Source organism: Camelus ferus, chromosome 10 (assembly GCF_009834535.1).
Source record: "Camelus ferus isolate YT-003-E chromosome 10, BCGSAC_Cfer_1.0, whole genome shotgun sequence".
Lineage (NCBI taxonomy): Eukaryota > Metazoa > Chordata > Mammalia > Artiodactyla > Camelidae > Camelus > Camelus ferus.
Genome location: NC_045705.1, coordinates 19,842,828 through 19,867,855, shown reverse-complemented (window position 1 = coordinate 19,867,855; position 25,028 = coordinate 19,842,828). Strand labels below are relative to the sequence as shown.

Genomic DNA, 25,028 nt, shown 5'->3' with positions numbered 1-25,028 from the left:
GGATTTGGCCAGTGGGAAATACTGGCAGAGCTTTGAAGAAGATGAGGTCAGGCTGTTTGTTCCCTGGCTCCTGCCCTGCCAAGTCAGCTCAGGTTGACTTCCTTACAGAAGGTTAACATTCCTGCAAGGAGGTCCCCTCCACTCTCTCCAACAACTTCGGTTCCTCTGTCTGGGTTCCAGGAACCGCTCCCTCTGCTTACCCCCTCTCAGCCCCAGGGACGGTAACAGGATCCCTGCAGTGGCTAGGGTCAGGGGGCTCCACCACCCCTTGTTGGTCTCCCTTAACCCTGCCCATATCTTTTTAAATAGACCCTTCATTAAACGTTCCTCCGTTACCCCATCTGAGTATGTCACTTGTTTCCTGCAGGACGCTGACCAAAGCAGATGCCTGGATGACCAGTAGATGGTTTCACTCAATGAAGGCAGCACCATTATGACGAAAGGCTTCACGATCATGTCGACCTGGATTTGTAACCCAGCTCTGCCATCTTCTACCTGTGGGACTCTGGACAAATGACAAGTTCTCTGTGCCTCGTAGGCAAAATGGGGATGTTTGTGTGACTTTTCTCCCAGAGGTTCTATGAGGATTGAATTTAATACAGGAAAAATGTCCTGCAGTGCCAGCATTTAACAGGTGCTTAACAAAAGGTAGTTATGATTATTTATTATTATCCTTGTGCCATTCCTGGCCTGCCAAGAGCTGCCGAGACTTCAAAGGGGCCAGATGACCCAAATGGCAAGGATGCCATCCTCGTAAGCCTCAACCCCTCACTTATGAATACTGATGGGATGCACAAGGAAATAAACCAAGTGGTGAGACCTCGAGCCCAGCCCTGAGGCTGGTTTGGGTTGAGAGGGCTGCTCTTGCTTTTGGGGTTGGACCATGATGGGCGGGGAGGAGCATCCACTGTCAGCTGGTGCCAAGTTCCACCCACAGTCCTTAGTTCACAATCACAGTGTTCTTTGCCAGAGATAAAGAAGAAACTGAAACCACAATGCATTTCTGAGAAGAGCTGCGATTCCAAATACCTGGCAGAGAATCCTTGGTTCTCTTCTGAAGGCACTCAGCCAGGTTGAGCTGTTTTAGCTTTGGAGGACTTGACTCCCAGCCTGGGACATTTAACCCCCTCTCCAAACCAATGCATGAGAAACTCCAGAAAGTCAACTTTGTTGAAGTTCTGTCTTTTAGCGTATTAAGCCATCTTCCTTTCTAAATTTGCGATATTCCTTTAGCTCAAAACTTGAGGATTGTTTGGGTGTGGGGCGGGGGTGTGTGGATGGGAGAGGAGGTATAAATAGAAGCTGCTTTTTTCAGGGGAGGTAAAAATGAGAAAGCCCAGCTCTGCAAATGTCAGAAATGTACACACACGCTCCTGTGAACATTGATACATACATATGAGTTTCTGAGTTTATAAAGGTGCATTTTCTTTTTCCTGTGACCACCAGAAATGGCCTAGCTCTGAGATCTTTTGAGAGCCACCTTGTTAAAAACCTGAGTGGATGCTTCAGTCGAGCTGCCTCTTGCTTTATTTAGACACAAGATTAGTGGGTGCCTACATCCCTCCTCTGCTCTGGACCCCATCCCGGCATATGAAAATTCACGTCTGGAGAGATGGAGGGAGAAAGGAACAATTCAGGAGAGGGAAAAAAAATCACCTTGGGATTCCTTGAAATAGCACACTCTTTTTGTAACTCCCCCACAGTGTGCCGACACAGTTATTCACGTATTCAACAAAAAAATTAATTTCAGGGACACAGCCATTGTGTGAAGTAGGGTATGCCAGAATTTTATATAAACAGGAAGTGGGTGGGTCAGACTTTGGTTGACACTGTGTGGGGGGAAACTGATTCTGTGGCAAAAGCAACTCAATTCTCCTTTGGCCCGTGGATCTTGTCATGACTGGGCTGGATAATAAGTCTGATTCTGAGGATAAGCTCTGTCTAGGCCAAGGGCTGGTGCCGAAGTGGATCCCCAATGTTTAACCACTTCACGTTCTTCCAGAATTCAGCTGCTACACCACATACTAAACGGGGGCCCCGGCTGCACGACCTTCTAGGTGGCCAACAGTGGACAGTCCAAACCTCCTGGCATCTATTTCCTCACCTTGGACATGGTGATAATAACTGCTAAATAGAACAGTTGTTATAAGAAGTAGATAGAATGCATGAGGAAGCCTAGGCACTTAATAAATGATGGCTGATGATAATAAGTGCTCTGAAAAGAAGAGCAGGAGGAGGAGGGAAGAAGGAGGGAAGGAGGCTAATTCTAATTATATAAAGAAGTCACCCGCACAGACATCTGGGGAGCATAAGAGTGATTTTATAACCCTTTAAAGAAATCGTATTCAACATTCTCTTAAATAAGCTTGCTAATTTCCCTGATGGGATTATTTCTTTGTTTCAAAACTTCAGCATTTTATTCTGTTTTAATGATACATTTCAGGTCTGACATCAAACAGTGCATCATCTGTTTTTATCTTTCTCAGCCTCATCCACATCCTCAGTTACTGCTGCCAGGTATCCTGGGGTCACCCAAAGTACTTTTGTTCTAGAGACCTTTCAAAGTAAGCCAATGGAGCAGTTTAGAAAACTTCTCTTGTTTGTGGACAAAAATACATTAAAACAACCAAGGGAGTGCTTACTCCTTGAGATGATTATTTTTAATGCCTTACTGGACACGTTTGAAATGCTTTGCAGGTCCTTTGGGATTCAAATTAGGAGAAATCTTTTTTTGTTGTTGTTTTATTTTGTTTTACATCTTGGAACTTGATCTTTGGTAAATGTCTGTGATGTTTGCACATTGTGTAACACTCAACCCTCCCATCCCCACCCCCTGGTCGCATATGATATCAGGATTTCATCAGCTTTGAGTAAGCAACAACCAAAATACACAGTGGAGAGAAGTAATGGCTTCTTTGTGGCTTTCTGGTTATCTTCCTTTGACTATGCTACTAAATGCAGCTCTGAAAGGCTTGTTGTGCTTTTGGGTTTGATCAGTCGGACGCTTCAATTCAGTTCCAAACCAGAAGAGCTCCCCCTTGGGGTATCCTTGTTGCTAAACGTCTACGAGGCATCACTGACTAATTCAAACAAAAAGATGCTGTCAGCATGTTAAGCACCTTTTGAGTCCTCCACATAGTACAATGATGCTTTCCTAATTTTAACAATATTGTGATTAGCTAATTATTTTACAGACCCACCAGAAGCCCCCTCTCTAAAACCTACTGAAGTGGCCTTTCATCTCCCTGATCACCATATGGAGGAGCTGAAGAGAATTCTTACACTTGGTGTAAGTGAGCGTTGGTAAAAGGAAACTTCTCATAGTACAGATTCCACACCCTGCCTCCATCGGGACCAAGTCCTACAGCACAGCTAGACCGCGAGCAAGTCGAGAGCAAGGACCGTGTACCTCCAGTTTGGTTGCTGGGCCTATAATGGGCACTCAGTAAAGTATATGAGTGAATCTTACCACAGAAAGGTGGTTCTCACCTCCCAACCAGCCTGGTCTTAGGGAAAGCTCTGCCCCTAACTAGTTGCAGTCTTTCGTAAGTCATGTAATGTCTTATCTGAGAAACAAGGGGATAGGAGAAGCTTTTCAAAGTCCCTTGCAGCTGAAACCTGCTGCAAACTGCTGCTTCACCCCAGAGATACCTTATCTTACATATCCTGTGTGAGATGTGTTGTACCCAGGAAGTCACCATATTTAGTTAAGAAAAGGACATGGTGAAGAACTCTGTAGAAAGTGATAGTTAGATTCCTCTTGCTCCAGATAATTAATTACTTAAAGCACATGCAATGCTTCTTTAAAAATGAAGAAGTCCAGCTGTCTCAAATAGTCTCATCTTTTGAAAATGGTTCTATTGATGGAATTCACAAGGTAACTGAAGTCTCTACAGGATTCTCCACACAAGTGACCCATCTGAGATGAGCAGGTGGATTTTTTTCTTTTTTAAACCTGATCTCAAACACAGAGATGATCAAGGAGCAGCTATGGCATTATATATACCCATCTTAGACCCATTTGTGATAGACATAATTAGAACTGTGTTCAGGGAATCCAGTTGCCTAAAGGAAATGGGGCTAAATTGACCTAACAGATGTTCATGCCTCTCCAATAATAATAATGATACACTGTGTTTATTTGGAACACAACTACATTGTTCCTGCTGACTTTAAGGTCCCAGTGCAAAATTCTGGATTCAGATTCTGTGGATTTATCACACCCACTGGAGGACACTAGCTTTCCAAACCTCTGAATGGATTATCTTCTTCCATTAGAGTGGGCTCATCCTTTCCAAAAGATAACATCTTGTTTCTCTGGGCTGAATTTCCCTTGACTTCTTTCAAAACACAATTTGTGAAAACAATGTGTGAGAACACATGACAATGGGAAGTGCTCAGTGGGAATACTGCAGTAAACATGTCAGGTATATAAACTAGCTTGTGCTATTTATTTGGTCCTGAAGAAGAAAGTATTGCGATACAATAAATTGCAATCATTTTTCAACATCTCAAGAGTTCTCCAGTAACGCATATATGTTGGCAGCCCTTAGTGGATAGTGCTAATTTATTTGTAAATCATCAAAGGAAAGAATAAAATATACGACTCCAGGCAAGTGAATGGGCTGGAAAACCAAATTGGGCAACAGTAATATTTTCTTACTCCAGAAATAAACATGTCAACATGGTGAGGAGGGTTTTGTCCCACTCCTGGCTGAACTTTGAGGGCTGAGATGGCTAATATCGAGGGACCCAGCTTTGTGGTCTCTTCTCACAAAGAGTTCCATGATTCAAGAAAAGGACAATCTGCAGCGTGACACGGCAGACTGGGTCAGAATAATATTTCTTAATGGCAATTCCTACAATGTTCTATTAATTACAGCAGTGGTTTAGAATTTTCTGTGCCTTGATAGGCTGTATTTTTTAAGCAGGCACCCATTTTTTTAATTTAATGAGATATAAAACTGAGTTCCAAGGAATCTCTAATATGTAAGTGGTGAAAAATGATGTGGGGGAGAGGAAGCAAAATATGTGCCTATCCATATATACACCCCAAGCCAGTATTCAAGAAATGATCTCTGTGAACATAAAAGTTTATGCTGCCTTTGATTTGTGTGGATTTTAAAAAACACTAGCAATATTTAGAGATCTTGGTGCATAACATCAGAACAGAAACTCTTTGCCCTAAATTTGCCTGTACTCTCTGGTTTTCTCTCCTATTTGCTCTACATGGATTCTCCCTCTTTTCCAGCTAAATTGGTTTACCCACAGTTCCCTTTGTGGATGGCATCCCTGCAACATGCCTTACCCCTTCTCACCTGCCTATTTCTGTTCCCACCACTTCTTGAGCCTGGGGAGAGGCATCCTCCAGCTCCACTAGGCTGGGGTGGGGGAATCTGGTTCAAGGGCCCCTCCTCCAGTGAAACTTTTTCATTTTTACCCCTGCTAGAAATGATGAGCTCCTCTGCTGACGATACCCTAGGGCAGGGTTTCTCAACTTCAGCACTATTGCTATTCTAGGCTGGATAATTCTTTCTCATAGAGGGACTGCCCTGTGCATTTAAGAATGTTCAGCAGCACCCCTGGCCTCTACCCACTAGACGCCAGTAGCATCCACCTTCCTCCTCCCACCAAGTTGTGACAATCACAGATGTCTCTAGATGCTGCCCAGTGTTCCCTCCTCGCCGGGGTGGGGAGCAAATCACTTCAGTTAACCACTGCCCTACAGCTCTCCCCAGATCAGATCATGGATTCGGGGGGGGGGTGTCAGGTCCTTAGCAGGGTTTTGATTCATGTTCGAAGTTATTTGATGATTAATGAATAAAAGATGTTTTAAAAAATTATCAGTTGGAAGTTTCTTAAAATTAACACATTAGATTAATTTGAATCAGGTTAGATCCTCAGAAAACAGTAAAAAAAGGAAAATGTTATTGCCTCTTCCCTCTTAGAAAAAGCTTTATAGAACTACAATTTTAATACTATGCCATTGCGTTGAAATGAGAAACCACTAGGCAGAGAATGTCTCAGCAGCTTTTGAAATAATAGTATTGAAGTTACTAACCATTGCTGATGATGCTTATAGAAAAGCGAGAGCTCAGTTCCTCTTAAAAGTTTAGTGCTAAGAACATTTGTCTCTTCTGAAAAAATAGGTTTCTTCCTTCTATTGCTTAATAAGAGATATATAACTAGTTTTATTTTCCCTTTTTGACCTGGCTGTCAGGAAGCTCAGAACTAAGATTTATGCTCAATTATATTAGCTGTCCTCATCCTTTCATTTCTAATATTAATCCAGTCTTTCTTTCCCACTAGCCCTACTTAACTCTTTATCTTTCACTTTTGTTTTAACAGCTTTCTTAAATCTGTCTTTTTTATAAAATAAAATTTTATGCAAGTGGAGTCCTTATCATTTACCACCAAAACCAGGATGCTTTGGGGAGTAAAAGTAAAACAATTAATAATTAAGCTCGGATAATAGCTTAAACTGATACTGTCCTGGGCAAAATCAAAATGTAGTGTCACTCTAGACATAGATAATAAATATAACAGATAACAGCAGTTAGTCCATTCCCAGGTTGGGGATAATTAAAGATAAACATTTGCCCTAAATAGAGAATCAAAGTTATGTGCTTCTTACTTATCATGTGTCAATCTGTTGATTAGAGTTTAATATTTATTATCTCTTGGGAAATTTTGTGATTAGCTTCCATGTCAGTAGAGAAAAAAAAAACTTAGGCATTCTTAAATGTACTTAATTTCTACCAAAAGGGTGAAGGGGATCCTTTAGATCTGGAACAGTGATCACAATAGAAATTTCATTTGTTTGTGATTTATGGAGACTTGGAATAAATGCACTATTGACCAGTATCAGATTTCTAATGACTCTATCTTGTTTTTCCTAAGAAACTTCTCATAAACTTTTGCAATATCTTGAGCAGCAAGCTGATACTGTGTTCAAGCCTGTTTACAGAGCTATTAATAAATGTTACGTGGCAACTCCAGGAAGAGTCAAACTGCTTTTTCTTTCCATTGGCTAAAAACAGTTTCCTGCTTATTTTGAAAAAGCATGAGATTACCCAAATCCTTGATATATGCTAGATGTTCTGCAAAGAAATTTGGTGAAAATAAATAGGATTCTAACTTTTAACCTAACAGGCTCATAGTCAAAAAGGAAACATTGCCAATGCCTTGATTGCGAAGTCTTTCATATATAAAATAGCGAGATTTCAACATGATACAGAGTAGTTTAAAAGAAGACGAAAGCATTTTACATGTTTCGTGGTATATTTGTTCTCAAAACAACTCCGTGAGGCGAAGGTATTATGAGCCCCATCTTACAGTTATGAAAATTAAGGCTCAGCGAGAAAAAGGAAGTCACCCGAAGTCATACAGAAAGTAAGTAGCAGAGGAGGATTTAAACCCCAGCCATCTGATTCCTAAGCCAAATTCTTCATACATTCTCTACTTCCAGAATAAGAAGCTATCAGTGTGAAAACATAAGGCCCACCTCTCGGCCCAGGACAATGACCAGAGAAGGGTAATAGTAACAGTAACAGCACACACTCTGCCAAGTGTTGTTTCAAAAGAATATATTATCTCATTTAATTCTCACAAGCCCAGGAGAAAGGGCCTAAGCCCACTTTACAAATAAACAAATAGGACAGCAAGGGATGGACCCCAGTGCTCCCAAGAGTATTCCTTTCCATTGTTAGTTCCCATGTTACAGATGGTCCTGATGGTTCTGTGAATTGCCTACCACTTTGCAGTTTTCAGATCACTCTGCATGCTTTATTTCATTGTTATCATCAACCTCCTTCTCCAGATAAGGGTACTGAAAAATCAGAAGCTTAAGTGATTTCCCCAAGGCCATAGTCATCGGCAGAGACAGGATTTGAGCCTGGGTGTTTTTATAGCTGGCCCAGGATTCTTTATTCAGGACCAGGCTGCACACCTGAAATGTGACTGACTATAAGGAAGAAGGCAATCCTAAACTTTCCAGCTGATGTGAGCCTAGAGACTTCTGTACTGAAGGAAAAGAAGTAGATTTTGAAGCAAGAGCCATATATTTCCTGTTTCAGGGCTCCAGGGTAGAACAAAATTATTTCAATTTACTTTAAGGTGGCAACATCCTTGCTTAAGGTCAGACTTTTTAGCAAGGGGCTTCCCTTCCTGCCCGTCTCCCTGATCCAACAGTTTGCTGTCTTTTCTTAACTCGAACCAGTAACAACTCTCAAGTCTAGAAGTCATCAGTTAATTAGAGGCAAACAACAAAAACACCCAACCCCAGAATGTATGTTAATATAGGTAACAGCCACCATTTATTGGGCGCTTCCAATGGGCTAAGAAATGTACATACCTTACCTCACTGAATTCTCACAACTTGAATAGGTGCTGTTATTTTTACCTTGAAGAGGAGAAAATCGAGTTTTTCACACTGGAAGTAACTTTCAGTCACTCAGCCAGTGCTGGCAACTTAAACCCAGCCCTACCTAAAGAGCTGCCCGACTAATTCCATACAGTCCAGTTGCCTTGTAGGTAGAGGTTTATCCAGACCAAACATTCCAAGTCCTTCGACCCTTTCCTGCACCTTGACAGTGGGGCGGGATACTTAACACACTGGAAAGCGGCAGTGTGGGTAGAGGGCGGAATTAAGGAAGGCGGTATGTTGCTCCCATCCCCACTCCACCTTAAGCCATTCTCTGGTCTAGCAGGACTCCTTGTTCCTTTAGAGCAGTTACCACGATCTGGAAGCATCTGACTTGCTGCAATCTGTCTGTCATTCCTACTGGCAGGTAAGATTCACAAGAGCAAGGCAAAGCCTGTCCCCATACTGCTGTATTCCGGGTCCCTGCCACAATGCCTGGCACAAGGCAGTGCCAATGAATAGTTGCTGTGTGGTGAATGAGTGGAAATGAAAGGGTAAGGATGCCCCTGCTGGAAAAAAGAGGGGACTATTCCCTTTCTCTGGTAGATTCCTTGACTTTTTTTTTTAAACTTCAGAGCAATCATTTTTAAATGGTTAAAAAAAAAAAAAAAAAAAAAAACCCCACCACCCTGCCTTGCCAAGATTTACAGAGAGCCCGCGGTTATGAGCTTTGCGAGCTATTGCTCCTTAAACGTTCTGTCTGATTTTTGTCTTGGTAAACCTCTGCTAGCAATTCTGGCAATTCCCCTTCCTCACTCCCCTGCCCCTCTTCTCCCAGTCCACCTCTAGTGAATACGCCTCCTTCTGCAGACCAGCTGCAAGTCTGGGTTCACAGACGAAGGCCCAGGTGGCTCTCCACTAATGGCTCATCCGTTATCTGTATGAAGAGCCAGTGCCTTTTCTGAGTAGATATTTTTTCAATTTAAATTGACCTTTGGGGGGAAAAATGCATTCTATAGAAAGTAATGCCTTTTGCTCTTTATCTCTTCTTTCCTTGTTCCTGTGCTTCCCATCAAATATATCCTTTAAAAAACTGTCTACTAAATAGTCTAAATGCAAACTGTTCAGACTTTTCCTTTCTGTCCCACTTTTTGAGCCACCACAATGCTAACAGGCTGCTCCAAAGAATATCCCTTTCCTGCCCTGCCATCGCCCCCAGTCCTACTCAACATTTAGATATTTTTACGATATATATTAAGTTTGAAAGATAATACTGATACCTTGTTTTATATGAACATTTATACACCAGGACCCTGGCGAGGGACTGACTTCATTGGAATATACTTTATGGCTTAATACATCTGAATGATTTATATCTCGTTTTGTCTAAGCATTTATGCTAATAAATTTAACAGATTCCCCAGTACTGCCTGGTCCTTCGTTTTCTTCAGGGGGTCAAAGTGAGAGGAAAATAAAGCAGCGTGTTACTAAAGAAAGAAGAAATTGGCACAACCGATTTAGAACACAAATAAAATTACAACACAAATAAAATCTGATACAGTTTAGGTGTAGCAACAGTCAAAAAAAGAAGTTCCTGGGTTCAGATAGATTTCTGTAATTAAGGTGTTTCTCAAAGGCAGAATCACAAAGTGACAGAATATTTAGCAAGCTAATTTACTGAGGTATGTTTTGGTCCTATATAATTAAATTCAACACTGAGGAAAAACTGACAACTATTAAGCTGAGTGCAGTTGGGAGAAGGAAAGGGGATAAGGTAAAATCCAATCTATAAAATATATTCCATTATCTTTTATAGGTTAAAAAACAAAAGAAATACTTGGAAAGGATCTTTTAAGGTGGGAAGATTTTATGATTGTGTGGGGATTTTTTTTTCACAGGTGCAGAGTAAGTTGGGTTTTTTTTTTTTCCCCTTGATTTTTTTCTTTTTCCCATTTTTTTCTCCTGTTGTTTGCAAAGTTGAATCTGGGGTCAGGAGTTCTAATTGTAACCTCAGACTGGAATTCCAGATGGTGCGCACAGGACTGGAAGCAACTCTCAGTTCATCAATTTCATGGGCCTGCGTATCTGCTCTGGCCATGGCCCGGCCTCCATCCCCACTGTGGCATTAATGCAGAACAAATTGAGACATATCCTCTATATAATTAGTTCCAGAATTTAAAAAGATTTACGGTACCATAATAGAGGCAACGCTGCGGAATCCTTTCATTGGGGACTCTCTCGGAGCTCGGGGACCATCTCGCGGTGGCATCAAAACAAACGGGTAACCCTGACGGCTCCAGGCACTGAGAACTGGGGAAAGGGGTAATTCTGCTCCACGCACCTGGCAATGTGCACCGGTCCTGGGCCCCGAAACCCGGTGAAAAAACTGAGTTTTAACTGTAGATGGGGAATTGGCCAAAAAAAAAAAAAAAAAAAAAAGACCGAGTTAATTTTCAAATGAACAGAGGAAGCTGGGGGTGGACTACAACAGAAGTCTTTATCTTACTTTCAAAAAAAATTTTTTAATATAATGAAGCTGGGATTTCTACCGTCTGCACGGGGTGAGGGGGTGGAAACAAGCGGCCCCGGACAGGCAGATTGCTAAGAGTTGGAAAGTCCGCGGGGAGGGGAGGAATAGCGGTCAAGCGCGTGGAGCTCGGGCACGGGCCCCTGCGCTAATCCAGCGCTGGTTCCTCCCTTGAGGCACGCGCCCCACCACTCCTTTTCGTTGTCTGCGGCCCCGGGCACCCGCCGGCGGCCCCAGCCCTTGACAGATCGCAGCGCTTCGGTGTGTTTATTCAGTTGTCGGCGGCCGCGGGGTGATGCCCAGAGCGCAGCTCGGGAATACGCGCTGGTCCCTGGGGCCGCGCTGCAGGGCCAGGGTGGGCGCTTGGTCAGATGCAATTGACAGCACCGGGGTCAAAGTGGGGCATTTAGAGGACCTCCTCCCACTCAGCCTCGATTTTTTTGATCTTTCAATAATTAAGTCCCTTCCAGGCCAGGATGAGCTTTACCAATGATACAAAGCCATGTGGGTTTCCAGGGCCTCTCTCCCCCTCTTCTTCTTTACTCCCCATTGCATTAGCTCTAAAGAGGCAGAGGGGTGGTGGCGACTTAAACCTAGAGAAAGACGTGGGTTTCAGCTCGGTTTTGCCTCTAATTTGTTGTGTACTTTAGCAATAATAGTAACAAAATTTGTAACGTTTATTGAGGCCATAGGCCAACACTATCTTCTGTCTAATCCTCAGGATCCCCTTAGGTGGGTACTAGTATCCCATTATTCCATGTGACCAATAAGGAAACAGGCTCAGAGAGGCTACGGAATTCGTCTATGGTTGCACAGCCGCTGGTTACCTGGTGGAGCTGAGATTTCTTTCTCTGGCCACCAATCCGTTGCTTTTAACCATTGCACTCTACAGCTGCCCTTCCTCGCTCTGCCTGGGCCTCAGTTTCCTTTTCTATAGAATGGGGAGTTGAATTTCCAGTTCTGCCAATCAGTGACTCAGACCACATCCTTTGCAACAGGTCTCATTACTATCCGAGGGTGGGAAGGTGGATGAGAGAAGGGAGCGGCCAGGTCTCCGCGGTCCTGCTTCTGGGGACCAGTTTTCGAGCCGCAGGAGGTGCAGCAGAGCGCCCTGCCTGCTGGGGCGGGTGGAGGGTGGACCTTCTTCACGACTGTCTGCCCCTTGGCCCAGCGCTGGGCGCCGAGGCCGGCATAGCGGGCGCGTCTGCCGGGGTAGCCGCGCAGCTCCCGCAGTGAACGTTATCTCGGGGAGGAAGAAGTGAGGAGCCTAGGGCCCCCAATTAGCTCAGTAGTTTGCGGGTTCCCCAGTGTTGGCCCCGGGGCGTCTGCGCTCCCGGGCATGGGGATGGGCGGCAGTGGGTGGCATTCAGGAACCTCTTCTCGGGATGAGGCCCTCTAACTGCCGAGGCTTCGGGCACGCAGCACTTATTTCTTGGCCCCGTGGGTCATAGGGAACTCCTACCACCGCTTCCGAATACAAGTTCGTGGCGAGGGGGTACCCAGGGTTGAAATGGGGATCGCACCACTGTTCTGTCTCCATCAAGGATTCGCAGGCAACGTACGGCGGACGAGAGAGAAGTCCTTAATTTGCTCGGCTCTCCTTTCCCCTCACCCCACTCCGCCCCCAGACAAAAACTTTTTTTTTTTTTAAGGCAGAAGGTTAAGCGCCCTTGCCCCATCTGGGATTCAAAACCACAAAAGCTCACAATCAAGCCACCTTTCTCCAAATACCGCCCAAAAAATTTACAAAGGAGGATAAAAAAGGAACCTCGGCCTTTTTCTTTTAGAAATGGAAATTTCTGGCTTTTCATAAAGTGCTCGCCTTTCCTCGTAGCGCTTGAGTGAGTTCTACTTAAGAAAAAAAACGACTTCGAAGAAGAAATGAAGTGGAAGGTGTGAGACGGGCCTAGGGCGTTCTAGGGGCAACTTGGCCTGAGAAGTTAAATCTCGCAGGACCTTTCTCCATCAAAAAGACACAACGCGCATGCCCTCTGCCCAGCCCTGTAGCCCCGCTGCAGGTTTAGAGATGGAGCGTGCGGCAGCGGAGTGGGAGGCCCACAGAGGGTGTAGAGGGAGAAGGAGCTGGTCTCGAGATCCTTTTCATTTCTTAAAAGAAAGAAAGAAAGAACGAATGAACGAAAGAAAAAGTGTCTAAGTGGAGACTTAGCAAAGTCAGGCACCAAAGTAGTGCCCATCACCGCGAAAAGAGGTCCGACGATCAAACGAGTAGCGCATGTTCCCGACCTTTGCCCTCATCATCTCCTGTGACTCCAGGAAGAGCGACTCCAAGAGGAGGGAACTGCACATAGCGTATAGGTCCTGAGCCTGCACATGCTTCGGGTCCGTAGCCGGAACTCATGGCTACCGTTTACTCACTGCAAATTAACTAAAACCAAAGCGTCAGAAATGGAGAGTAAGTCAAAGCTTTTAAAACGCTCGGCATTTTTGTAAAACTGCCACTACCTTGATGGTTGCTTCACATGGGCTTCGCTGAAAAGTTCTGGGGCCCATCCCCAGCCAGACTCGAGTAAGAGGCCTGGCAGCCAACAGCCGCTTCCCACCCCGCGCTCCTGGCGGTCCCAGTCTGCGCCGTCGCCGCTGTCTCCTGGGCGTTTCCACGCGCCCATGAAACGCACTCCAATCCAGGTTCCTGGTGTTTCTCCTTGCCTAAGGTCTGTTACCGATAGAAAACAAAACCTCAAACACCTGCTCTAGGGCTTGGGGTTCCCAAATAATGACAAGGTGGAGGGAGGAATCTGATTTGGCGATGTCAGACTCTGGGAGTTCCCAACGGTGCGAACTCTGCCTTGCATGGGCCACTGGAGGCTCTCCTTTTCGGTCCGTCTAACCGGGATTGCGCCTCCCCATCAGTCACTGAGCATCCAGAATGACACTCCTGACTGGAGTGAGAGGAGGCAGAGCTAAGCGGAAGCGGCTCCAGGAGCCAACACTCGCCCCGCGAACTTCGTATCCAAACCGTCCCCACCCCCTACTCTTCAAACTCGGCGCCAGAATTCTCCGACCAGAATCTGGGCGTTTCCCTGAAGGTTTTCTTCCCTCCCAAACTAGCCGCTGTTTTCCCGGCTTCACCGTAGAAGAACTGAATACTTCTCACCAGAAAATGACATTAAGTACGCCTGACACCGATTTTAGGAGGCGACAGTCGCCCTTCTCTGGGCGCAGACCTCACCATGTAACCAACTACCAGACGATGGAAATACGCCCCGTTTATCACAACTGATGCACCCTCCAGGTCTCCCACGTTCGCCTTGAGTCTGGCCTCCGGAATCCACAAGGAGACACCCCGTTCCCCAGTGACCCCGAGATTATGGCCACCATTCCAGCCCGACGGCTTTAAAAGCAAGAGCCAGACTGGCAAGCGCAAAGAAAGGGAATCCGCCTCTTTTAAGTCCGGGAAACTTCTCTGCGCCTTCGTGAAGTTCCCGCCCTCGTGGAGTCCTCTGTCCCTCCCTCCAACCCGCCCTCCTCGATTAACAACCCCATCCCTTCCCCCCACCACACGAGGAAACGGAGGGGATATTCATTGCTTACCTGGAGAGTCTCGCTAGTGCCCTGAGGCGTCCACACTCCTGAAAGCCGAAATGGGGAGGTGGGGGTAGGTCTGTGTCCCACAGGCCAGCGGAGAGCGCATGGCGGGCAGGAGAGGAAAGTGTCTGAGAGGGACGCTCCCTCGGGCCCGCCCCCCACCCCCACCGCGAGGACGCCCCCAAGGAGCAGCGCGCGCTGCCGGAATCCGCTAGGGCTACGAGGTGAATGGAGCGGCCCAGACTCCTGACTCCTCCTCCTCCCCCGCCGCCGTCCCCACTTATTTGAGCTTTGGGAAGCTGGGGGCAGCCAGGCAGCTGGGGTAAGGAGTTCAGGGCAGCGCCCACACCCGGGGGCTCTCGCAACCCGACCGCCTACCCGCTCCCCCCTTCCCGCTCTCCCTCCCACTCAGTCACCCACCCACCCACCCAGAGCCGGGACGGCAGCCCAGGAGCCGGGGCCCCGCCGCCGCCTCGCCGCTATCCTGGACTTCCTCCTGCCGCAAGAGCCGGCTTCCACGTGTGCCCCGGAGCCGGCTTCTTCGCACACTCTCCGCTCCGGGTCTGGGTGCCTTCAGCAGCCGGAGCAGCCGGGGATCCGGGGCTCGGGAGGCATCTGGGCCAAGTTAGGAGCGGCGGAGTCGAGCGCCGAGAGTCTGCAAAACCGCAGGGGTCGCGGGGTAGCCGGGTCTGAGCCACAGCAAATGGGCTCCGACGTGCGGGACCTGAACGCGCTGCTGCCGGCGGTACCTTCGCTGGGTGGTGGCGGCGGTTGTGCCCTGCCGGTGAGCGGCGCCGCACAGTGGGCGCCCGTGCTGGACTTTGCGCCCCCCGGCGCCTCAGCTTACGGTTCCTTGGGAGGTCCTGCGCCGCCGCCGGCTCCGCCGCCACCCCCACCGCCGCCGCCGCCGCACTCCTTCATCAAACAAGAGCCGAGTTGGGGAGGCGCGGAGCCTCACGAGGAGCAGTGCTTGAGCGCCTTCACCGTCCACTTCTCAGGCCAGTTCACTGGCACGGCTGGAGCTTGTCGCTACGGACCCTTCGGTCCTCCTCCGCCTAGCCAGGCGTCCTCAGGCCAGGCCAGGATGTTCCCCAACGCACCCTACCTGCCCAGCTGCCTCGAGAGCCAGCCCGCTATTCGCAACCAGGGTAAGCAGGATGGGGAGCGCCCCCTACACGCGGGGCGGTGGCGACCGGGCTGTGGCCGTGCGCGTGCTCCCCTGTCCTACCCTTTCCCTGACCCCAGCACTTACCCGGCTGCCGCCCACAGAGCTGTGAAGGTAGCGGAAGTGGCAGCTGGGGGAGAGGAGGCCGGGAAAAGGGAGCCCTCGGCATGGGCCCCTGACATCCTCCAGCGCCAGAACCGGACTGTTCGCTTGAGCCGGGAGGTCATCTGGGGCCCCTCGAACACCGGGAGATTCTAAGTCTGCAAGTCCCCGTGGGAGTGGGAAGCGGGAACCGGTGCAGTGTCTGGCTCTGCCTCGGGAAGAGGCTTTGTCTCTGAAGGCACCACCAAACTGTCGCCAGGCAATGGACTTTTTAGACATTTAGACTGTGGATTCTGAGTGAGACCAGCGCAGCGTGAGCAGCCTGTGCCGCCTCCGCCGCGCCAAAATGTGACGAGCCGCACTAGCTCTTAATACGGTGTTGGTACACATTAGACGTACAGTAAGTACCTGGGAGCACTAGAATGAGCAAATGAGCTAGCGACTAAGTAGTGGCTTTTCTGGACCCACGTCCATGTCCACATATGGCTCCAGCGTATGGTAGTGTAGAAGTGGATCTCTCCTGGGTTCCAGCTTAGGTGGCGGCCACGTGGGCTCCAGAGCTGGAAGAGAACCCGGTTTATCCGATTCCAACCTCTACAGCACCCGGCCCTATCACAGGCAGTGGAATGAGACAGAGCGTTGGCTTTCCTTTCAGCCCTCCTCAGGCGCCTCCTCGTCGTTGAACGCGGGGCTTAGCTGGGGAAAGATTTTTGCAGGACTTTGAGGTAATAAAATAAGGACAGATTTATTTTCCGTTTTCAGTCACTGTACATCGAGGGACACAGCCGGTAGTTTCCTCAATGCGGTGGTGCCCGGTCACTTCTCTTTCTCAGGGACCAGCGCGGAACCAACCATCTTGAACCTCTGTATTTTGATTTCTAAATTTATTCTAATTAGACGTTTACACTGTTGAGAACTAAACCAATTCAGGTTATTTGATATTTTAGGAAATGCTTTACAAACGCAGTGGCGGATGCTTTTCCTAGAGGAAAAATTCGCTTGAGCCTAAGGACTGGGATGTTTCTGGAATGCGTGGGCTGGGAGAAGCAGAGTGTGTACTGTTTGCAAGAGGTGTCGTGGCTCCCAAGGTGGAAAAGTGCTCTGTTCTTCCCGCCTTAGCATGCATGTTCTAAACGCCTATCTCCAGGCTGTTCCTACTTTAGCCCAGCCTGGAGCACCTGGCCCATGAGATGCCCTGACCAAACCGAAACCCTCCTCCTCTCTTCGTTGGAGGAATCTGGGATCCATGTCCCAAGGAAGAAGGTCAGGCCCACCTACAGGGTCCCTTCAATATAGGTCTTCAGCAGATGAAATTAGTGTTTCAGACTCAAGGGGTGTTAGAACAGCTCAATGTCCATTGCAGAGGCTCTTATTTTGTGATCATGCCACCTCTAATTAGCAGGCTGGTGATACCTTTGGCAAATCTCCAGGTCTCAATTTCCCTATCTTTAAGAGGAGAGCAGGGATGGGCAACCTGATGTTTGAGTCCAGCCTGAAGTTCTGTGCCTGAAGCAAAAAATCTGACTTTCTCCCTGCTTGGGGTTCTAAATACAGAAGGCAGTAGCCCATCTAAACTTGCCTGGACCAGAAACAGCAAGACTGGCATGCCGGTGTGTGATGTGGGTCTCTGTGTGGATGTGTGCTGTTCTGAGACACCTGAGAAGCCATTTGATCTAAGCCCCTGCCCTGTGCAGAATACTACCATTATCATTTATTTGAGTCTATCTAGGTTCTGTGGGGTTTTTGGAACCTGGGCTCTGTGGCTTTGCTTGGGCCCTTGTGTCCAAGCTTCTATAGTCTGGTGTGCAGAATCCCATCAACTGAGCCTCAGGGATAAGACTGTGGGCTTCCTAGACAGTGGGCACTACACGTAAGGGAAAAATTTGAATTCCTCTCTAACAGGCCTGGGTTGCCAAAAAGAAAAAGAGCTTGGGAACTGGGGACCAGGACTAGCAGGTAAAGGAGTCTCCCCTCCCCTTTCTGGGTACTAACCCAGTAGAAAGGTGACCCCACAGCCAGGCCGCAGCCAGTAAGCTGGTTCCTGTCTGTAGACTTGGGTTTTCTCTTGCAATGAAAACATAAAAGGCGTCACGCTTGCCCAGTCCTTGGGACTCACCTGGCAGCTGGGAGCTGGGATGGATTGTGAGAAGCTGCACCCACCTCAGCCCTTGCGTTGGCAGCCAGGGTGGGCTCTGATATTTCGGATTTATTCTCTTGATTTCTGGGGTTCCTGCAGCTGCCCCAGGAATGCAGGGCCTGATAGGAGGCTTGAGCTGGGGAAAGCAAGGGCCTCAGTTCCTTCCCCAAAATGTGGGAATGGATGGCTCTCAGCAGCTGGAGGCCAAACCCCAGCGAAGAATCAAGACTCTGGATCCCTGTCCCCAAGCAGGGCAACCTAGCCATGGTCACAGGCAAGGACGATTGCTGGCACCCTTGAACCTCCCAACCCCACCAAAGCATCATACCTTGTTTATTTTTTACAATTTCTTAAATATTATAGCTTGTATCCTAATCTTGTAAATACTACTTCAGCAAGCATTTATTGAGCACCTACTCTGTGTCAGGCACTGGGGATTGGATGCTAAGACAGTGTGCCTCAGCCTTTGTAAGAAGCTCACAGCCTGACACTAGAAGAGCCCCAGTATTTTTGGATGAGGAAATCTAGGCTCTGAGAAATAAAGTGCGCAAGAGGTCTCTCTGTGGCAGAGCTTTGACTCAAACCAGACCATTCTAGGCTATTTCTACTTCCTTTTTCAGGGATTTTGGCTCCACTCTTGAGATGATTTCTTCTTCCCCGCTGGATGGGCCCTGTACCCACTGTATGTGTGTGCAGGTTGGAGGGTTTGTCAGGGCAGAAGACTTGAGGACAGGTGAGGACTTGGGTAGTCCCAGACTAAGCGCGGGGTTTGAGAAGGCAAAACAAGGACTGCTTGACAATCAGGGCCATTCCCCCAGCCCCAAAGGCGCACAGAATCCAAGCGCCGGTGTAAGCCTTGGCATCACCTGACCACCTTAGGGTCACATGGGGACACCAGTTCAGCCGGAGGGCCAAGGGATCTTCCCTCAGTTCGCACTGGAGAGAGAATTTCGTTGCGGGACAGATTTCCCCGATTGCTGCCGCAGCTGCAGAGTCATCATTTTAAGCCTTAGACCACCTTCCTGACTGAGCCGGCTATCTACTCCGCCCTTCAGCTCCCGCAGGGCCTGGCCTGGCCGGGCGGTCCCGGGGTCCTCCGCTGCCGCAGGCGGGGGAGAGAGGCTCAGAGCATGTCTCCTCTCTCTGCGCGGTCAAGGTTGCACTCCCTTCCCGGGTCGAGACTAACCGTGGGAAAGGCTCTACCTTGGCGGCTCAGAGCCTCTCCCTCTAAGGCCTGTACAAGGAGCCTTTGAACGCGCAGTCCCTTTCTTCAGGCAGCTGTCCCGCCCCCGCCCCCGCGCTCTCTGCTCCTGGCCCAGCGCGAGGCTCCGGGACAGCGCGCTCTAATCTGTCCCGCGTCCGATGTCGGATAAGCTCCTACTTTAAAGAGCCCTCCCTTCTCTGAGGGCGCTTGCACCGCAGCACCCCCGCCCCGGGGCACCTGAGGGAGGGGGTTGGAGGCTGGCCCCTGCCCATCGGGGTCTGCAGGTCCTATATTGGGAGGGGGCCTTGGTAACCTCGCCAGGCGCTGAGGCGACGCCGCCTGCGCAGGAGCTGCAGCCCGCAACCCGTGGCCCTTGCCGCGCACGGGCGTTTGCGGAGCCCGCCTCCGAGGACAGCACGGTGCCCGAGCCACTAACTTCTCAAAGGCTCAAAGGGATGGAGAAGGGTTCGTGTAGAGACAACTTCTTTGCCGCTTCTGTTTCTCCTTTTTGAAAACTGTTCTTTCAAAATTCGGCCTTTCCTCTGCAAACCTGGTGCTCGGAGCCAAATTTCGTTTGTCAGCTATTGGTAGGCCTCAAACATAGCCTGGCCTCCGCTCCCAAAAGAAAGTGCATGGAAGGGCAAGCGTGCTCACCCACTCCTGACAGCTAACTGGCTGGGGATGGGGTGTTCTCTTTGCCCACTTAGCAGGTGAGAAATGGAGGCCTCTGGGGTCATGCAAATTATAAAAGCTGGTGGCTTCTTCAGTTGTCACCCTGTGGCGCCAACTGGTATGTGATACTTGGCCTGCCCTGTACTATCCGGTTATTAAGACCTGCTCCAACCCTCCCTCCCCCTCTGACACACCACAATCCCTGGAGTGGACTGTAGAAGCCTGGTTTTGTTTTTGTTTTGGGGGGTGGGTGTTTGGAAGATGTGGGTAATGGCCACCTTTATCTGTCCAGTCGAAGTCTTGTCTTTGGGACACTTGTAGAGCCTTGATTTTGCCTAAAGCAAGAGTGGGGAAATGGGTGCTGTTTGACTCACTCCACTCCGGAGAATTGAGTGGGGTTTGGAAACTCAGCACAGTGACCAGGGGTGGGGCAAGGAAGGGACTGGGTCCTGCCCAGCGGCCCTGCAGCCAGCGGATGAGTATCTGGACCAATCTCATTCAGGCTAGAGCCAGAGACTACCAAGCCTGCGCATAGGATGGGACCCCACCATTGGGTTCAGGGCTCAGAACTGATTTTTATCTTAGCTGGAGGATGCTTACCCTACCCTGCCAGGCAGCTACAGTTTCCAGGAGCTGGTAGAGTAAATGTTTAAAGCATTAATGACAATAATTTTAGGAAACTACATTTTTCAACTGAGACTCCACATTTTTTTCTCACTTTGGGAGAGCTGGGGAAGAACACGGGCCACATGGCCATCGGTTTCTCGCCAGGGAAACTGAGGCAGGGGGCCCGTGCAAACCTGATGGAGGAGAAGGGAGGTACGGTCTCAGGCTCAATGAAACAAACAGGCTTCCCTGACTGGGGCTTTGAGGAAGTCGACCCCGGCAGTAGTGGTCAGAGTCGGACCCGCTGGGCGTGAGGTGGGTCCAAGGGGGGTCAAGGCCCGCGGGTCCAACTGGAAAGGCCCTTTCTTTTTCCCTTCACCAACTTTCCCGAGAGCCTTGGGTGTCAGTGGTGTCAGGTCGCGCAGCCTCAGACAGATAACATTACTCCATAATTACTTTCCCCATTTAAAGCCCACGCCGTTAAACTGGCTCTGAGTAATTAATGAAAGTTGGTGCGCGGGCCTCTCTGATTTACGGCTCCGAGTCAGCGCCGGGTCATCTAAGCAGATTCATTTCGGTGGCTTGCGCTGCCCCTGCGCGAGAGGCGCGGTGTTTCGTTTTGGGGGAAGGACAACTTTCTCCGCAGAGCGCTTGGCGGTCTTCATACTTGCGGGAGGTTCGGTGTAGAAGCAGCAGACACCATGAAAGACAAGGGTATAAATAAATTGGGAAACAGGCGGGAGATCTGGGTTTTACTGAGCCTGTACCGAGGTCACATTGGGCTCGGCAAACCGTCGAAAGCCTTGAAGGCTAGTGGAGCGGGATCCGAATGCGGGGCTGGCCTCTCCTCGTTCGGGTTCTGGTTCAGACACGCAGTCCCCGTCCCTCTGCTGATTTTGTTTCTCTCTCGTCCGCGCCCGCAGGATACAGCACTGTCACCTTCGATGGGACTCCCAGCTATGGTCACACGCCTTCGCACCACGCGGCTCAGTTCCCCAACCATTCCTTCAAGCACGAGGATCCCATGGGCCAGCAGGGCTCCCTGGGTAAGCGGGCAGGAATGATGTGGGGTCCTTCTCCCCTCTTCCATGCTACCCCACCCTCCCGAGATATTTCCAACTCAAGGCAAACTGTGGAAGGGAGAAGGGTACCTCTAAATGAATTTTAGAAATAATTAGCTAAATCTCACTCAAAAGAAAAGTTTCCCCTCACCTCAAGCATGGTAGGAGACAGCTTCACTCAACCGAGGCTATAAAAAGTCCAGAGAGCCTTCTCAGTGTTCTACACTAAGAATGTGAAGTGAGCAGCTTGGCTCGGTACGATCCGGATGCAGTCTCTCTGCACGGCCCCCGCATCCAGGCCCATTGCCCTCAGCCTTAGCCTCGGAGTCCGGCTCGGGATGCTCTTTCCCCAAGCCGCTACCCACGGCCTCGCGCCCTCAGCCCTTGGCGCGCGCTCACTCCGCTCTCCTCGGCTCTCTGCAGGTGAGCAGCAGTACTCTGTGCCGCCCCCGGTCTACGGCTGCCACACCCCCACCGACAGCTGCACCGGCAGCCAGGCCCTGCTGCTCAGGACGCCGTACAGCAGGTAGGAAGGCCCTTGGCGCCACGTCTGGGTCCCCGCTACCCGGGAGGGGGCGCTCGAGCCGGCGGGCGCGGGAACGTCCGACGCGGGGCAGCCCCGAGTGCGGACGTGCAGGGTTTCTGAGGCAAAGACGCCTTTAGCCCAGTCGGCTCCTTAATGCAAATTAAAACCGATCTCTTGGCTCCTACTTAAAAGAAGTAGGTTTCCTTGCCTCTTGGTGTTTTTATTTTGAATATAAATTAAGGCGATTACTTTTTGGAGCTGAAGAAGAGAGGCGCTTTAAGGAATTTTTTTTTTGAGGGGTCTTTGCTGGGAGGACTTTAGCTTCCTCGGGATCAAAGATTAAACACGGGGTCTACTCCCATTCGGTTCTTCTCACTCCTCAAATCCTTCGTACGCGCACTGGCCACACCCGCCAGCCAAGTCGAAGGCGCGTACACTCGGGCCACCGCCTTCTCCACACCTCTGTCCCCCAGAGTCTTGGGCTGCGGCAGCACTTTGTGAACATCTTTCCTAGCACCCAGCTACCCTGGACTATGAGCGGTACTGTAGTCGGTGGCAGCGGTACTGAGAGGATACAGCTCCAGCCCGCACCCGCCCTTCTTCCTGCTCCCGGGAGGCGGAAGATCAGCTTCTTTTTCCTCCCAAGCTCTTTTCCTGTCGCTCGTGCCTTCTCTCGGCTCTTGCTCCACCCTCCACCATCTCTCCCCCAAATTTATTCTTCAACTTTGGGTGAACTTGGCCGGCATCCCGCGTCGCCGATAGGGTTGCCTAGTAACTACACCGGCCGGAGCCGGGCGGGAAGGTGGGGCGGGGGGAGGGAAGTGGCCGTTCGCAGCCTTTGAGGCCCGGGATTGGGCGCGCATTACCTCATATTCCACCCCTACCCCACCCGGTGCTGGGGGATCCTGATACCGACTGCCCCCAAACTCATCTCCATCCTCCCTCCCCTCGGTTCGAGGACCTGAGGCTGACGTCAAGGGAAGGAGGTAGTGAGGTAATAAAGGAAGGAAAAGCGCCTGCCCTGGGAGATTGGGTGGAAGGAATGGCCGCGCCTGGGGGACATCCAGTCCCACAGGTGGAGGAGGGGAAGGAGACTTCGCTCCCCAGACCTCAGAGGCTCATCCCACTGTCCTGGCGTGTTTGTGAAACTGAGCCTAGAACTGGTCTGATACTCCTATCCCAGGGCAGGACAGGGTCCAGCCCTTCTACTTCTGTAGCCTGTGGCACACAGACTTTGGAAACCTTTTTTCTTTTGATCGGGAAATATGGCATATCTAGTCTGATCTTGGATTCAAGATCACCTTTATTTTCCTCCCCCCAGATATTTTTTAAATTTTAGAGGGAGGGAGCCAAAAACAAATGCATGCAATTTGCCCAGATAGAGGTAGAATGGGCATACCCCCCCGATCCTCTTCTCTCTTCCTAGCTAGAACCCTCCCGGATCCTCTTCTCTCTTCCTAGCTAGAACCCAGTTCTGTTCTTTGGCACCACAGGCCCTGTAATCTGTCCCAAGCCCACCATCTCTGCACCTCCCCTTGGTGGGTCAGCTCATTGGAATGGGTGTAGAATCCGAAATATCTGTTGTGAACCCCTTCTCCAAGCAAAACTGCCATGACGGGATCATTGCCTCTCCTTTTGAAGAGCTGCTTCTGCTCGTTACCAGAGTGGCATCTCTCTTACTCTGGTAGATATTGGGGGTGCAGCTGGAATGGTTCCCAGTGGGATGACCTTGGCCCAGTCCTTCCTCCTTGGCTCTTGGTCGATGCCTCCCCTCAAGCAGAGAGGAAGACCTTGACGTCAGAGTGGGTACTGTTTAGATGGGTTAGGATACCTCCTTGGAGGTTGAGGTCTGGGAGGCTTTGGAGTCTGGCTCAGTCCTGACATAGCTACTCACATTTCCTACTCCCCCCTCTTCCAAGCCTAGATCCACCCTGTGGATCCCTAAGAAGGGGCCCATCAGAGGGACTGAACAAGCTAGAAAGAAAAGGAGTTGGAGATAAAATGATCACAACTGCTGGTTTAATAGCAGTTCTCCAAAGCGAGTCTCTGTGGTAGATTTTGACTTAGAGCTGAATTTGTGGTTGCTATGGAAGTAGGAAAAGTCACTTAGATTGCAGCTTATACATTAAAATTTCACATTTTTTCTAATTCAGCTTCTAACTGGCCACTGTATAAAGCAGTTTTGTCAGGTTCATCTTTCAGAAATATTTGCTTATCCCTTCTTTCTGCATAATTGGAGCTTTTTTGCTCATTTTTATATGAAAGTCATAAAAATACCATTTTGTCTTGTTGCAGAAAAATTTCCAAGCAATAACATCTCCTAAAAAAGGATTTGTGACCCCTGTAGGAAACAGTTTGCTCCCTTGAAGTCTGTACCTACTGAGTCTTTGAAGCTCCATCCCCCCTAAATTCACAATATTTCTAATCACTTTCCAAAAATCAGGTACTTCACTTGCAGTGTGGGGATGTTTTAAAATTGGGTTTATGCATCAACAGTACTACTGTTATGTCATTTCCTTCTTTCCTACTTCTAAAAAAAGTTTTAAAGGGTATTTTTAAAGTTTTAAAGGGTATGTAAATGCTTTTGTGAACAGTGTGTTTGAAAAAGCATGGGAAATAGACTAAACTTTAATCACTTAATGGCTAAACTTTTGGATTTTAGATATTCAGCAGTGCTTCTGCTGGTCCCTGGCTCCATTACTTTTTCTTTCTAAAATTGGGACCTCCTGGGAAAAGCTTGCTTGTATTTTGTTTGCCTTGTTGCACTTAACCCCCTAAGGCAGCCTGCCCAGTTTCTTTCCCCTGCCCTCCCAAAGGTTCTTTTACCCCCATCTTGGACTTAGTCTCCCTTCCCACATGACATAAAGGACATAAAGATAATGGTACATGAACTGACATTAAGTAAGCAGTGTGTAGTTTGAATTTGCTTTGAGGAAATTCTCAAAATTCTCTTTCCCATTAGGAGAGAGCTTTAAAGTGATTCTCTCCTCTCTCTCAGGTAACAGATCTGAAAAGTTCCAGCTGTACACAGATGTGATGAGCAGTAAATAGAACATGCCCCCAATCAACTCATGGAAAGTGATAGGAGATGATTTTCTCCATCCTTTCTGCCTCCCGCAT

At 49.0% G+C, this 25,028-nt stretch overlaps 1 protein-coding gene and 1 long non-coding RNA gene across 10 annotated transcripts in view; one reads left to right on the top strand and one right to left on the bottom strand.

Moving 5' to 3' along the window:
* Nucleotides 1–15,222, bottom strand: part of LOC106731112 — a 50,871-nt gene extending 35,649 nt beyond the window's left edge. Inside the window, exons 1-3 of one of the 6 annotated variants that reach the window (XR_004323141.1) lie at nt 14,864–15,222; nt 14,442–14,479; nt 13,353–13,563 (exon numbers count right to left, since the gene is read on the bottom strand). This is a non-coding gene — a long non-coding RNA (uncharacterized LOC106731112). The other 5 variants (XR_004323140.1, XR_004323138.1, XR_004323142.1 and 2 more) reach the window with 5 other exon arrangements.
* The window catches only part of WT1 (WT1 transcription factor), a 46,113-nt gene continuing 35,970 nt past the window's right edge, over nt 14,886–25,028 (top strand). The window contains exons 1-3 of one of the 4 annotated variants that reach the window (XM_032488410.1): nt 14,886–15,583; nt 21,245–21,367; nt 21,806–21,908. In XM_032488410.1, the coding sequence (XP_032344301.1) occupies nt 15,139–15,583; nt 21,245–21,367; nt 21,806–21,908 (671 nt within the window). In that variant the 5' untranslated portion in view covers nt 14,886–15,138. Of the gene's footprint in view, nt 15,584–15,759; nt 16,103–21,007; nt 21,036–21,244; nt 21,368–21,805; nt 21,909–25,028 lie in introns of those variants that run through there. The other 3 variants (XM_014568115.2, XM_032488412.1, XM_032488411.1) reach the window with 3 other exon arrangements.